Source organism: Symphodus melops, assembly GCF_947650265.1.
Source record: "Symphodus melops genome assembly, chromosome: 14".
NCBI lineage: Eukaryota > Metazoa > Chordata > Actinopteri > Labriformes > Labridae > Symphodus > Symphodus melops.
Genome location: NC_136704.1, coordinates 4245978 through 4261095, shown reverse-complemented (window position 1 = coordinate 4261095; position 15118 = coordinate 4245978). Strand labels below are relative to the sequence as shown.

Sequence of the window (15118 nt, the reverse complement as noted above, 5' to 3'; positions counted from 1 at the left end):
AAATCATTAAGTGGGCAACCTTCAATTCATCGTGAGCCGTTTTCACACATGCACTCTGGAGAATTTCTGCCCTGCACCTCACAGCAGGAGACTCTCCCGCTCGTCTCCTGAGGAAAGACGTGACATCACAGAGTGCGCTGTACGAAGCTCGTTCATTTTTCCTGATAATAACCTGCTGCATTCTCACATCAGCGGGATAGACACTGCTCACTCACTCACTGCCTGGTTTCAACCTCTTAAAACATGTTTTTTTATCTGGTCATACGATCGTTAAGAGACTTTTTCTGTCGGCTTTAATGCTGCAATCGTGTTTTCTGTTTATTTATCTGCATACATGAAAGAGACGACGTGGACTCCTTTTGTCTGTGAGGTTTAGTTTTTTTTGTTGTTGTTCTTCTTCTTCTTTCAGCACTTTGGTCAACTGCTGTTTTTAAATGTGAGTATTCATATTCATGGCGGAGGTCAGGGTTCACAGAGGTCAGAGCTCTGTTCGTACTGTACCTCAGTTTGTGGGGTCACACTTCAGAGAGAGTTTGGTTCAACCAAAAGTCCTGGATGCGTATTTCTAGATTTCTCTCATTTATTTAGATCTGACTGTATCTGTAGGAGTCTTGTATTTCTGTTATGAATATGAAGTGTGAGATCGAATCAAAGTGTCCCTGGAGGTCCCCAGTTCACCAAGCCCCAAAACTTCCCCACACAATGAATGTAAATACCATGAGTCACAGCCATGCTTTACAAAACACAGAGAACATCATCCTCCATAAGAGAAGTATGAAACCTCCTTTAGTCCTCCCAGCGTCTGATCTGAGCTCAGCACAAGCAGGTCTTTGTGTGCGACTCGTCTCCTCTCCACACTCGCACCACATCCAGGAGGATCAGCCATAAATCAGCGTGCAGACGCAGGAGCGTGGCCTGGGCCTTTAGAAGCGGAGTCTCTCGTCTCAGAGCGACCAGACATTCTTCACGATGGTCGTCCAGCTCGGTCCCTCGGCTCAGAGCTGCTCTCACAGCTCCCGCTGTTTCCAAGACGGATTGGACTGTTTTCTTTTGTTCCTCAGATTATCATTGACAAATGATTCTGCTGAATAGTAAATTTAACAGCGAGGTGTGTGGATTTAAGGCCCCATGACAAGGTGTGACCTCATCTCCCATTAAGATGCTCCTTATTTAAGACAGCATCTCCTTCCCTCTCCCATGGATCTTTATTCCTCGATTACAGTACAGCTGGACTCTTTGCACGTGTTTCAGGTGTTCCCTGACCGTTTAATTGTGCTTTTTTTTAACGTCTCCCTTTTTTGATCTTCTTATCATTGAGTATTTTTTAAACGTTAGTGAAAGCACTCTCACCCTAACAGACAGCACAGCTCAAGTCTCATACATGCAGTGCACTCCTGACAATATCTGGAAGCCGTTTTCACGTCTGCACTCCTGAAAATGTCAAAAGAATCCCTCCTGATCGGGAGGCGATCTCCTCAGACAAGATAGGAAGACCTGAGTGTAAAAAGAAAACGCTGAAGTCGTGATCGAAGCAACAGAGTCCGCTTATGACAGTCTGTGGTCCAATCACAAGAAATAAACCATCACCTCCCACTTTTTTCGAGGTGAATTCTCCTGATCATATCCTGCTGAGTTCTCATCTGCTCATGTGGACTTCATGCAAAGAATTTTTCAGCTGGCGGTGCTGAATCTGTGCGGGGTGTAAACAAGACCACAGGGGTTTAATGTGAGAGAGAGGTCAAAGTCCCACTCTGTTGACTGTTGAGATATTTAACAGTCTGTAATCTGCTTATCTGTTTTTGTATGCAGTCTAATAAATGTCCTAGAAAGCTGATATGTAAAGGTCACTGTTTCGACCTTTCACAGTAAGAGAGTGGACGTGTTTGATACCTTTCATGATGCACATTTTTGCCGCTTCCTTATCTTTTCTGCTCGCCTCAGTTCTAACGGTCATCACAAAGCGCGCTCAACCCCAGCACCATTTCTGGCCTTTACCACACAGCGCATTTCCAACAGTGCGAACACATTCAAGAAGGGAAGTCTTTGGCCGTTTGAAAGGTTGAGTTCAGACAGTGTTCAAACAGAATATCTTAAACTTATCAGTAAAACAGCTCGACCTGCTAATACAACAAGGTGGACCTTTACACTCTCCTTCATGGCAACTAGCGAATAAACGTAAACGTATATCATAAAACCTGTGTTTTGTTATGTATGACACTCCCCATGAACAGTTTTTTTTTAAGTTGCTACAATCTCATTCTGATCTCAAAAAGAACCGTAACCTCATTTTTTGTCATTTCATGGGAGACCTTCTGTTAAACCCTGCAGAAGGGAGGGGAGTTATTAGTTTCCTATCAGCGTGTTTGACAGCCTTTCATAATATTTCTCAATGTTAATGCATTTTTGTGTCTTTTCCATGTTTAGTTGTCTGTGGAGCTGGAGGGGAAATCAGCCAACGGAGAAATCAAAGAGCTTCTCCAAATACTGTCCAAACCCCACGTAAAGGTGAGTGAGGCTTCTGATCACTGTATGTGCAATGTGAAGCTCTGAGTTAATCAAAAGTGTGCTAACATTAGCATGCTAACGCAACCAGGCAAGACACAGGTGATTGCAGCTCGAACAAAGGACAATTTTGTCCACAGCTTAAGGCTCTGAATGTGCGTTGTAATTTATTACTCCTTCGTGCAGATGGGAGTTGAGAGAGGGGTTGGAGGTGTGTCGCTGGAGAAGAGTGGAGGCTTCAGAGTAGCGAAGGTGTCGCCAAACAGCAGTTTGTTGTTTGTTCATTGCTGGTGCTCAAGAAATCTTAGTGGAACAAAAAGTCGCTCATTCTTCCTTTTAAAGAACTGCAACAAAAAAATCCTTATTCGGAGAACAACTTTAAATTCTTAAAATCACTCGAAACCAAACCAAAAAAACCAAAACCAGATTTTTCTACATTTATAATTGTTACTATCCAGATTTGTCTTTCTTGCAAAACTTGACATTTTGATGTTCCTTGTTTTGCAATGTGCTGCAGTGTCACCTGCAGCCCAACAGGACACTCCAGATGAAATGCAATCACACAGATTTAAAATGTTAATAAGGACACCGTGTAATGCTGAATGTTGACATCATGCATGTCTTTGCTTCAAGCCTAACGTCAGGGAGCTGTATAAAAAGAATCTACATATCAGACCGATCAGTCTCTCTTATCCCCGTGCAGATCTTTATTGGTTTGATCCTGCAGGTTACAGTGATGTCATCACCATGCTGCACACAAAATTAGAAAGTCAGATCTCTGCCATGTTTTCTTCTTGTCTGCTCTTCTTCTTGTCTGCTCGGCTCATTGGCCTCGTTATCCAGACACAAACAGCTACAAAATGAATTTACACATTTTCATTTTCAAAAGTCGTCCATCAGACGCTGCAGGTGTCTCAGCCAGACGGAGCTGACTTCACGATCATGGCGGGACACAAGGAGAGCTGGACTGCCAGAAACAACAGCTCAGCATGAAGCCCCTCCCCCTTAACACCTCAATGCACACACACACACACACACACACACACACACACACACACACACACACACACACACACGCATGCACAAACACACTAAAGAGTCAAAGGTCGTTAAAAGAAAGGGGGGGTCCAAAACATATCGAGCTCACAATTCAGATCCACATGTGGAAATTTGGACATCAACGCAGGTGATGTCATTTTAGAATCGATTCAGTAGTACACATGAAGAAAGACGGATCATTATGAGACCTGGACGAAGCATGAGTGAACGGTATCAGGTTTAATTACCTTCATTATATTTAACTGGCAATTAACAAACACAAAGGTGAAGACGTGTTGTGATTGCAGATCCATACTCATCGATCACAGCCTTCCTCTCCTGCTTTGCTACGTTGAGCCGCTGCCTTCTCGTCCGTCTCTGTCATCCTTCAGTGAAATGCTCCGGCTGAACAATTAGTGCGCTCGCCATGTGAGGCATGCCTGTGTCAGAAACCCTGCGTTTATTTTTTTTTTAAATTTCGCTTACTGAGAAGGAATTTGGCAGAGCGAAGGATCAATTCATCACGACGCAGACGTTTCTGAAAATCGCTGATCGGAAAGCTCTGCAAAAAAACTGACGAGTCGAGGAGAGGTGAAGGCGGGAGATGGGACACGATCGCCATGCGTTCATCTGCACCCTCCTGTGTGGGTCGATGGGCAGGTAGAACACCTGGATACCTTTTTAAAAAGCTCAAACTGAACTCTGCAGCTAAGGATAATATTTTCAAGCACATTCTTGGTCTGAACAAACTGATAAAGAGATGTCTGGTCATGGTTGTTTGAATTCTTCTACCTTTTACTTTTTTTAAACATTTTCTTTATCTGGTCCTTATCGGTTGTATTTTGCAGCCTAGATGATTAATAACAGCACAAGTTATTGGTTTGCAGTCGATTATGGATCCAAGACAGTGACAGCTAAATTCAGCATTGATAAGAAATCCTGGATGGAAAAAGTCTTTTTGTGCGTCGAGGTGAATTCGTGCCAGGCAGAAGATGTGTTCAGGGTCAGTTCTCTTCAACGTGCAGATCAGATGTAAATCAAGCTGCCATTGCCTCCTCCCCTCAAACTCTCCCATTCATGCCAATAAGGTGACTCTGAAAACTAATCTGTCGTGGTAAAGAGAAACTAGCTGATAAAACAGTGACATAAAAAAGTAATTAAAAAACTCAAACCAGAATGAAAAAGTGAAATTTTTCAATGTTCGTATTTTGTTCTTCTGCTAAACTTTTTTCCTGTATCATTATCAATACGACTTTTCAAGTGTTTGAAGGTCAGTGTTTGTAGTTTTGGTTCAGGGTTTGTTTGCCCGGCTTCGTTGTTGATGGTTTCAGGTGACAAACGGAAAAGAGGCTGTAAAATCTGCAACAAAATCCCACGAGACCTGTTGAAGGATTTCGATGTGAAACACTCGTCGACAAACAAACCAAGTCAACAAAAAACTAAGAAAAATTAATTTAAGTTCAAAGCACTGGACTTTTTGGCGCTGTGGTCTTGTGGTTAGTTCCCCCGTCTCACGTACAAAAGGCAGTTTTCCTCGCAGCGAGCAGCCCGACCTGCGGCTCCTTTCCTGCATATCATTGTCCACTTGTTCCCTCCTTGATTTCAGACTCTATCCTCTGTCATGTCTCTAAGAAAAATCTAAGAAAATAAATCTTAATAGAAGAAACACTGGACTCTTTCTTTAACCGAAGCCATGGCGAGTTTATCTTCCCCAGCAGACATGTCAGTGGCCTCAGAGATGTCACCTCCTTGACTACAGATCACACAACTCATTTAGAACCCGTCGTGTATTTGTTCTCCAAAAGAAGCTCCTCACTTGGGCTTCATCAGATATGACTGAAGAGAGATGGCGATCTCTGCGTTTGCCCCGTCATCAGACCCTCTCACCGACTTCTGCTTCTGTTCAGCCGGAGCCGAAAACCTTCTTCATGAATGCTGTCGCTCTGGTCTCCACAGCAGAACTCCACGAAAGTGCACAACGAAGTCAGCCAAACTTTTCCTCATCAAGTGATGGACAAAAGTCAACTAAAAAACCCTGTGTCCTTTAGATTTATACAGGCTTGGTACTTATCGTCTTTTGGTCAACTCTTAACTTTTTTTTAAAGGACAGCATCGTCAAGTTGAGTGATCGGCATTCATACGTGTTTAAACTTTTGCACGCTCTTTTTCAACCTGATCAATGACCTCACTTTTGGGTTTCTGTCAAAGTTTTGAGCACCGGGGCCTAAGAGACCAGCCGTGCTCCTTGCTGGCTTTAGCACAAACACTTGGTCAAATATAGATTATTTCCAGTGTGTCTGTTTCGAGGAAGGACTCGCAGTCACTCCTGACGTTTCTCTGTCACTGTGTCTTATCCTTCTTGACAGAATTCAGGCTTCAAGAAAAACACATGAAGACTTTCTGTCTTTTTCTCTCTCCATCTGTCCTCCAGGGCGCTTGATCCCATACCAGCCAGCCTCAGTGTAAATCACCAGGCCAGGGGTGTAAAACACAAGCAGATGGCTGCTGCCTTTGAATGGCGTCTCTGTGCGATAGTAACTGTATCACTCTTAATTATGGCTGAAATGATCCATTCCTAGGGTGGGGATATAAATCAGCCCCTGTAAAACTCCCCGCTCTTTTCTAGCCTCAAACTTTCTCTTTTACGATTTGCACATGAAAAAACAACTTTCGAACATATTAGACCCCCTCAGCAAGACTAATATTGACAGTGATGAAAGTGCCAATTATGATGGCCGGCTGTTTCCGTCGGCGTGTATGGAGGTACTGGGGTCTACATGCCTGCAGAATGTGTTTGATTCAGGGCGATGCCTGCCGAGGTTCAAGGCCTACAGAGGGGTGGGTGTCAGATCCCAGCTGGTCTACAGCAGAGCCTCACTCACACAGCAGGATCGCTCCCGCCTGGGGGGGGGCAGTTACCCCGCACAGATCCAGCACCGCCAGCTGAAAAAGGAGCGGCCCGGTGACAGGACCAGGGGGCTTTAATGAGAGGCCAATGCCAGGAATGTACGAGCTGGTTTATTTAGTCAAGCTCGGTGATCTGTTTTTCTAGGATCCCTATTATGCCTAATGAACACAAGCACACGAACTGAGGAAGGACGGGATGCCTGGAAAACAAGGGTGGTTTCGCTTCCCTTCATGTTTCTTTACGTCTCTCATACCTCCTGAGCTGCAGGGCCGACACGAGGATATCACCCCAGATTTGATTAAGGCGGCTAACCCACTGACACCGAGGCATAACAAGACCCACTGACTCATATCAGGCCAGGAAGTAAGCTTCCATCCACAGACCTCCGCTCTACCTGTGTACTTGTACTCGCATGTCAACGGTCACCAGCCATGTGCTATCTATTAGCATACAGCTGTTTTTGCTACTTCCTCAAAAGTTTTTACAAGGAATTAGCTGTGGTTCTGTTACGGGTTGTTAGGCATGGCCGTGGGGGAGAGTGTGGCGGTTTGGGGGAGCAATGCCAGATTTAAGGAAGTGGCATGGACGAGAGGACACTCACAGGTCAGGATATTAGGCCTGATGGATGGAGTTCAGGGGAAACAGAAACTGGTGGTTAGTGGAGGAAAGGTTGAGCCTGAGAACAAAATACAAGGTGATGAAGGACTATTTTTTCTATTTTTTATTTTTAACTTTTATCAGTCAAATATATCACAAATTAAATATCCTAACCAGCTAAAAAGTCTCCATAGTAGCTTTAACTGATTTATGTTTCCTTATACCAGTCTCAACATTTTAAACTGAAAGCCTTTCTCTAGATATATCCAGGACAAGATGTCAGAGTACCTTAGAGTATGGAGATTATTCAGAGTATTAACAGAGGATGAAATACATTTCAGATTCAAAGTTAATGGTTTGATTGTGTGAATTTTCAAATCTGTAGTTTCCATGACTTTTTTGTACTAGAACATGCAGTAGGCCAACTAAAGGCACGAGGTGAGATCTTTAACAGCTCTGTGCAGCAACAGTAAATACATGCTCTCTTCTCCAAACATTGTTAAATTGTCTTTTGACCAATCGGCAACCTCCAGTGTTGACAAAATGAAACCAGGGCATTAGGCGTCCACTTTACATGCACATCAATTCAAAAAAGCATCAACATGTTTGCAGATTTCTTCTGACTAGATTTGGTTATTATTCAGCTGAGTTCATGTTGTCTTTAAACCAGACAAGTTAAAAAACGTCAGGAAGGTTAAACAAACAAAAGTGCTGTAATGATGAACATTTTATTTTTTAGGTTGGTTTAAATCTTCTGGATTGTCGACCAGTTAGTTTCAGCACTTTTGCAGCCTCGTTGTTAGGGATGTAACGATTCACTCAACTCACAGTGCTGAGCTCACGATGCGATTCTCTGACGATTTATTTGTAGAGAATCTGAAGGTGATTGGAGCTTCTCATTGTGCTGTTGATTAAATAGTGCATCATGTAATATTTGCACACCGTCTGTTATCTTCTCACCTCTTTTATTTTCTCTCTTGGGAAGCCAAAATGTTTCCACTGCCCTGATAACGCCGGCTTATTACAACCAACCTCCTCCGCTCCGCTCTACAGCTGCTGATTTGACTGCGATCCATTTTTTTTGTAAGAGAACCGATTCGAACACCTTTAAATCGATTTTTAACTGCTCCACGATCAATCTTTACATCCCTACTCTGCTCTGTGTCCCGCCCTGCTGAGAGGCTGACAGACGCCTGGCTGACTCGCATGTTGTTGGCAGCCAGATCAGGTGCTGTGACTGGCAGTCTAACAGCATAAAGAGAGCCACACACCTGCACGTACTAGAACTCAAACTCAAAAAATCACACTCTTTTTTTTCCTGATGTTTGCCGTCACTGAGCAGGCGAACTTTCACTCAAGGATGTTTTCAGGAATTTTTCTACATGGATGGATGCATTAAAATAGAATTTCTAGTATTCAAAGTGGTAGAAAAAAAACCAGGAAAAGACGGTAAAAAACAAAGAGAGATGGCTGCTGTATAATCTGAAACAACCTTCTGTGAATATTTTCCCTGTCATCATTTATTCAGCTCTGAATGGATCGCTCCTTCCGTTCACTGGCGATAACTCGAGTTTATTGAACGTAACAAAATCAATACCACAAGCTCATGGCAGACTTGAACTCTCCGTCCTCCCGACTTGTGACTCGACATGCGGCGCTATAATAAAAATACAATCTGTCACATTGAACCCCCTCTCCACTTCGGTTGACTTTTTATTGTCTTCATCTGCAAAAAGCTTTTGTTTCTGACGTTCCAAGAGTGTATTTCAAAACCATAATGACAGCATCCGCAGACAAACGACACAATGCAAAGTGTGTGTTTGTGTACGGTGCAGATGAACGTCAGGAGGCTTGTTCCCAGGAAACGATGCTGGGAACATTTTAGGAAAGTAATCCATTAAAGATAAAAAATGAAGACGAGCAAACAAGGATTAAATTCATTGAATATTTGGTTACTCTTCAAGTCTGTGGGGGAAATTGGTTTTACTACCTTTACCCCAAAACACCTGATCAAACTCTACTCACAGGTATTACAATATGTGATTGCCTTTGCATGTGTTTGGTCAGCTTGTGTGAGTGCATCCTGTCCTCAGAGCTTCAGCTTTGTCTCCTCCTCTCATCTGCTCCCAGTTAGCAACATCTTGAACGCTGTATTGCAGCATGCTCTCATGTCATAAAACACACGGCTCCTTTTCTCACCATATTCCTCGCTCTCTCTTGCTCTGTCTTTCTACCTTCGTCTGGCACATGGCGTGGAAGATGTTTTTCTCAATCCCCCCCCTCCTCCACAACCACGGAAAAAGCAGCACGCGTCCAGCTGCATCTCGGTCCTGGACATGGAGTCGTTAAATAGTTTGAAAAATGAACGTCTCAATGGCATCATTCTTGTCTGCGTTTCGTCTGTATTTTTTTTTTTTTTTTTTTTATGTCTGCTCGTGAACGTGTGAAATATCTGAGGCGGCTGAGAACTTCATTACTTTGAGCTTGCCGCTGAAGAGTGCAGAACATTGCCTCTCTGAGTGTTCAGCACTGTGCCCTGGAAAGCACAAGTACTATAAAGGGTGGCCAAGGTTGCCACACCCACCTGAGAATTGCGGCTTGTGCTGAGCGTCGGCCGGCTGCTTCTAATCAAAGAAATGTATGGGAGGGAGAACATGGGCCTAATGACAATTAACCCAAGTAGCTACAAGTTCTGGCTCTGAATGCTTTTAAATCCATCACCCAGCTTTTGAGGGAGACACCCCAATTCATAACCTCCCTGCAGTTTCTGCGTTTTCTCATACCAGGAAATGATAGATGATATTCTTGATAGCATGTATTGCTATTCTTTACTTAGCTAATTAGGCCAAGGTAAAGCAAAGGCATTTATGATTTGACTGATAACCTGTGTCTTTTCTTTTTTTCCCCCCCTCCATTCATCCCTCTCCTCTCTCCAGAGCCTTTTGTCGGTCCATGACACTGTTGCCCAGAAGAGTTACGACCCCGAGCTACCGCCGCTGCCTGAAGACCTCGACGATGATGAGGATTCAGTGAAAATAATAAGGCTGGTCAAAAACAAGGAACCTCTCGTGAGTCTTTTCTTCTACAGTAACCTTAAAGACTTGTGTCCACTGGTTTTGAATGTTTTGAAAGATGGTTTTGGAAAGTCGAGGTAGCATCCATGGTGTAAGTATTGACCATGTTTGTGTTCCATTTTGAACACAAAGGTTTTGAATCTTCTCCCATTGTGGCCCGGGTTTTATGAAACCACGAGTGACCATGCTTGGGCAAAAGTGTGGATATGCATCGCCACGTCTCTGTCCTGGTCGATGGGTCTTAGTGGTGGTGACTAGGCCCTAAAGCATACATCCATTTATTCTCTAAACATAACCAGCGTATACAAAAACAGCATCATGCTGCATTGAGGAAGATTTGTAATGAGCTGTTGAGATCATAAATCCATTCAGAAGATTTAAATCATGATAATATATGAATTGGAAGTCTGCTGGTTTTGGTGGTCTCAACATGTCCACATCCTGACGTTCCAGTGTAAGGGACCTTTTTAATGAAGCTTGCCGCTTTATGTGTGGTTTCTATGTCATAAAGAAATCCTGCTATCCAGACTTTGTTTACAAATCTCTGAATCTGGAGTTCTGCCTGATTCAAAGCAGTAGCCACACCACAAGCCAGGCCAATACCATACATGCTTTTGAGGCTTTTTTACATGTGGGAAATTGACCCACAACCTTGAAGTTGTAAGCGCGCTGAAACCGTCCGCAATTACCCTGATCTTGGCCATGAGTATTTTCAGCCCGTCTGGGCTCAGTGTCTGCGACCAGCTTCCTCTTCTACTCTGGTCAGTGTCGCTCGGTCTTTGTATCGTGCTTCATGTCCATGCTCTCCAGACATCGTCCCAGATGTCAATAACCACCCGTCTGTCCTCGCCTGGGACTCAAACTGTACGTCAGCGACATCAACGTGGTTGAAGTTTAAGTTGTCTGATAGATTTCTTTCCATGCATTCCCCTTGTCTTGTTAGCTAATGAGGAACATTTCAAATTGGGCTTGTCAACCCAACCAAACGCTTTCGTTTTCGTTTTCGTTTCGTTTGGTTTTTTTTTGCTGTGTGGAGTGTTATCTTATCTTTATATATTTTCCATTGCTGCTGTGATTTCTCTTTTTTTTTTGATGACCTCAGTGTCTTGCAAAATGTAAACAGTCCACCACGCAAGTACTCAGTAGCTTCTCAAAGGCCTCCATCTGTCATCATACCACTTTGTTGTGCCCCAAGGGCACTCCCATCTCTGCTCCAGGCTGGACATGTCCTGGCCTCAGCCGCCTCTATTTTCATTTTGTGGTTTTTTACCCTGACCACCATCTTGGCTCCAGGCCGGCGTCCTCCTCTCACCACACCCCGAGGGGAAGAAGAACACACCTAAGCCATTTTTGGGTTCCTGCCCTGTTGCATGTTCGGTGGAGCTGTTGAACGTAATAATGTGGGTTAGAGGAATTCACGCTCCCTCTCACAACACACATTGTCGCCAGCGCTTCCTGCTCTTGCCTCTCCCGAGTCTGATGCTGGATCACATTCCCTGAAACCATAATGTGATTTACACCCACTCCGGTCAGTCTAATTATCTGGCTGGTGTTATTCCATTACACAACTTAAATCTTTCTTGTCTTGGTGATTTGGCTCCTGAGAACTTTTGAAACACACATTTATGATGTGTGATGTTGCATATTATTGTACAATATTAAAGGTGTTAATTATGTAGGATATATATTTGAAGTAATATAGCTACTCAGTTTATGTGTTATGGCTGCACATCGGTTAATGTGTGTTTCAAAGTCACCACCGTATGTAAACAGAGAAGGTGCTGGGCCTCCACTGTTCTTTTGAGGGGTCAATGCCAGGTTGGTTTAAAAATACTCATCCAATTTGAGAGAGATTAAATTTAACACCACTCTTTAAATATAGCAAATACCAACTATTACCAATATTATTGCAATGGCTGTTTAGTTTCCTTCAGCTACTTTTAATTATGTTCATTCTTGGTAACAAAATGAGAATCATAGCAGAAAATCAAGCCATAACTTGCTTAAAAAAAAGAAAAAGAAAGGTCATTCATAAATATAACAGCTACAGCTGCAGACTTTTCCATATCAGATCCTTGCACAGCACAGCAGTGGGAAAACACAAGTTAAACTGGACAATAAGCATGTCCTCTTTGGAGTTATGGGAAACATTTTAAGTGTGCAGCATATGAATCCTGTTTGAGAGTCTTTTCTTTCTGCCCGGTTTACCAACAGAGTGCACATCCAGCCGGCAGTCTCCTGGCACTTTGGGTTGTCCGTTCTCCTGGGTCATCTTGAAACTAAATTCCTGGATTCACATGTCAGTTCAGAGCTTTAGTTTGTGGTCATGAAATGGGCGTTCTGCCATTTAAGTAATAGTTTCGATCATCTTAAAAAATGTGCAATAACCTTTGTGAAAGTAAAAACAAATCATGTTGATGTACATTGAATGCAGTTATGTTTTTCTGACTTTGTGACGGACCCCTTCACATTTTGCATTTAAAGGTAAGCTGAGCTAATGAGCACTCAAACCGACGTTAAGAAAAGATCCTGCGGGTCAGAACCTCCGGGTGAAGTCACAGCCATTCCACTTAGCAACAGAAAACCATCTAATTGTGCAGGCTCCTCATTCACTGCCGCACCAAATTGATTTGGATGTGCCCTTTAACTCGCAATTTGACATAATCAGCCTGAAATTCTCTAACTTGACATCATAGCAACCTGGCTGTACAAGATCTAATTTCCTCTTCGTCTCTTATTACTTTACTCTCCCTTATTTTCTCTTTTGGCCTTTGTCTCATTCAGTAGTTCTGTGCTAAGCACGCAGGCCCCCTTTCCTTATGAGGCATCCATTAGGCTAATTGTGATTAGTTGAGAGGATTGTGTTCAGTAGCTCTGGTTAATTGCTGTAATTTCTCAGTGTTACTTTATACCACATTTCAGGTCAACTTTAATAACTCTATCTTCCAGGAATTCCTTCCTCTTCTTATCCCCCTCTTTCTTTCTTTCTTTCTTTCTTTCTTTCTTTCTTTCTTTCTTTCTTTCTTTCTTTCTTTCTTTCTTTCTTTCTTTCTTTCTTTCTTTCTTGTTGAACTCTCTGCCCGCTCGCCGGCTGCTCTCTCAGTTCGGCTGATTTATTGGCGAAAGTTTCAGGACAATGAAATCATTAGAGAGCAGCGTAAACGTGTGCACACAAAAACATCAGCTCATCAAAAAATGTGCTGCTTAGGATAAGGTTTCAGAACACTTCAGGGGGGGTCTAAATTGTCAAGGCGAGTTGGTTACTTCAGTGCTGAGTATGTGGCAGTGTCGTTGATGTACGGGTGAGCTTTGCTTCAGGTGAAAAATGCTGGTGCCAGTCAGAATGGACTGGTGTTACGCTTCGAGAGAAGCCTCGGCTTAAAAACAAAAACACCTTAAAAGCTTTTGTGGTGTGAACGGGCAAATTCAGAATATTAATAATGCTGAAATCAATGATACCCTTTGGAAATAAATTGTTGATTAAAACTCACTGTTGGTTTGTTGTTCTTAGCTCTGTATTCACACGGTGGCTCAGTTGGTACATGGTTTCATCTTTTAGCTGGAAAGTCGAGGTTTCGATCCCCAGCTCCTGCAGCTACATGCCCGACGTGCCCTTGGGCAAGACGCTTAAGCTAAAGTTACTTCTGCTTCTTCATTAGTGGTGTATACCTTTGTATGAATGGGATTAGTTGGTTCTGATGGTCACTGTACCAACAGCCGGTACCATCAGAGAGTCAATGTGCAGACATGTGGTGTAAGAGTTTGAGTGGTCAGAAGACTAAAAAAGCTCAACTCCATTTACACTGACAGTTTGGTTCAGGTTGTGTATGTTTCACTCACACACTCAAACATGTTTTATGCATTGTTTTTTTTTTTTTGTTCATGTTAACCCCTCCATCTCTTACCGTTAAACCTGCAATCATGTGGCAGGAGAGAAAAAGCCCCGCCCACTCAGGGACGCTGTTTTTAGAAGCATAATGACGGGAACGACTGGAGGAGACTCGACAAACTTTAAAAACTGAAAGATTTCCATGTGCTCTAAAAAGACAAACAAATAACAACCAAATCATCTTTGGCAGGAGGGGATGGTGGAGGTTTGTACAGAGAGAAAAATTGTTTTGTGTTAGTCTAAAAATCTCCCCAGAAAGTTTTATTTTATTGCTTTAGCCTAAAACTTAATAATTTATTTTCCGATATTTGATTTTGTGTCACTGTTGTAGTTTGGTTCAAAGTTAGCTCCTCCAAGAATGAGGACGTCCCGCTGACATACTGTTGCATGCTTTGCTTTAGGTTAAGAAAGAGTCTTGCCTCATTAGATCAATACCTGGACTTAAGCAGTGCCATTAGAAAGGCAGACGTTTCAACAAACTGTCAAGAAGCCCGAGCTTTAAATATTACCTTTTAAAGTCAACATTAACCTTTCGTTATGACAAAGACTGACACTGGGAAACAAGCTGCTGAAATCATTGTCCTTGGCTTTTTGGCTTGGCTCAGATTAGAGATAGGATAAGGAGCTCAGAATCCTGGAAGGAGCTTTGAGTAGAGTTGCACTTTGCATCCAAGAGAGTCAGATGAGGCGCTAAAGGAATCGGTAAACGATGCCTCCTGGGCTCCTCCCTTTGGAAATTTTCTGGGTTTCCCCGATATAAACACTGTGAATGCTGGTGGGATAACATCTCGTGTAGCCTGGGAATAATTCAGCATTCCCAAGGAGGAACTGGAAAAGTATCCAGGGAAGGAGTTGGTGTACAAACTTCTTAACCTGACGCAGGAAGACAACAAATTCATGCCAAGGAATTCTGGGAAACCCAATTCCTGACACACAGAAAATACGTTAAGTAGCAAAAGAAGACTTTGAGCGCCCACATAAAGGTCGACCACAGCTGCTCAGGGTGACCATTGCTATGATGTGAGAACATTAGAGGCTAACAAGCCTGCTGTGGCCGGCTCTGTTCCTCTCATTTGGATGTTGTCGCTGCCCGGGGCAGATGTACATAAC

At 43.1% G+C, this 15118-nt stretch overlaps 1 protein-coding gene across 2 annotated transcripts in view; it reads left to right on the top strand.

The window, feature by feature from the left end:
* Nucleotides 1-15118, top strand: part of mpp7a (MAGUK p55 scaffold protein 7a) — a 144591-nt gene that overhangs the window by 72700 nt on the left and 56773 nt on the right. For both annotated transcript variants that reach the window (XM_079360677.1, XM_079360676.1), the window contains exons 5-6: nucleotides 2425-2505; nucleotides 9982-10113. In XM_079360677.1, coding sequence (XP_079216803.1) covers nucleotides 2425-2505; nucleotides 9982-10113 — 213 coding nt within the window. The remainder of the gene's footprint in view (nucleotides 1-2424; nucleotides 2506-9981; nucleotides 10114-15118) is intronic.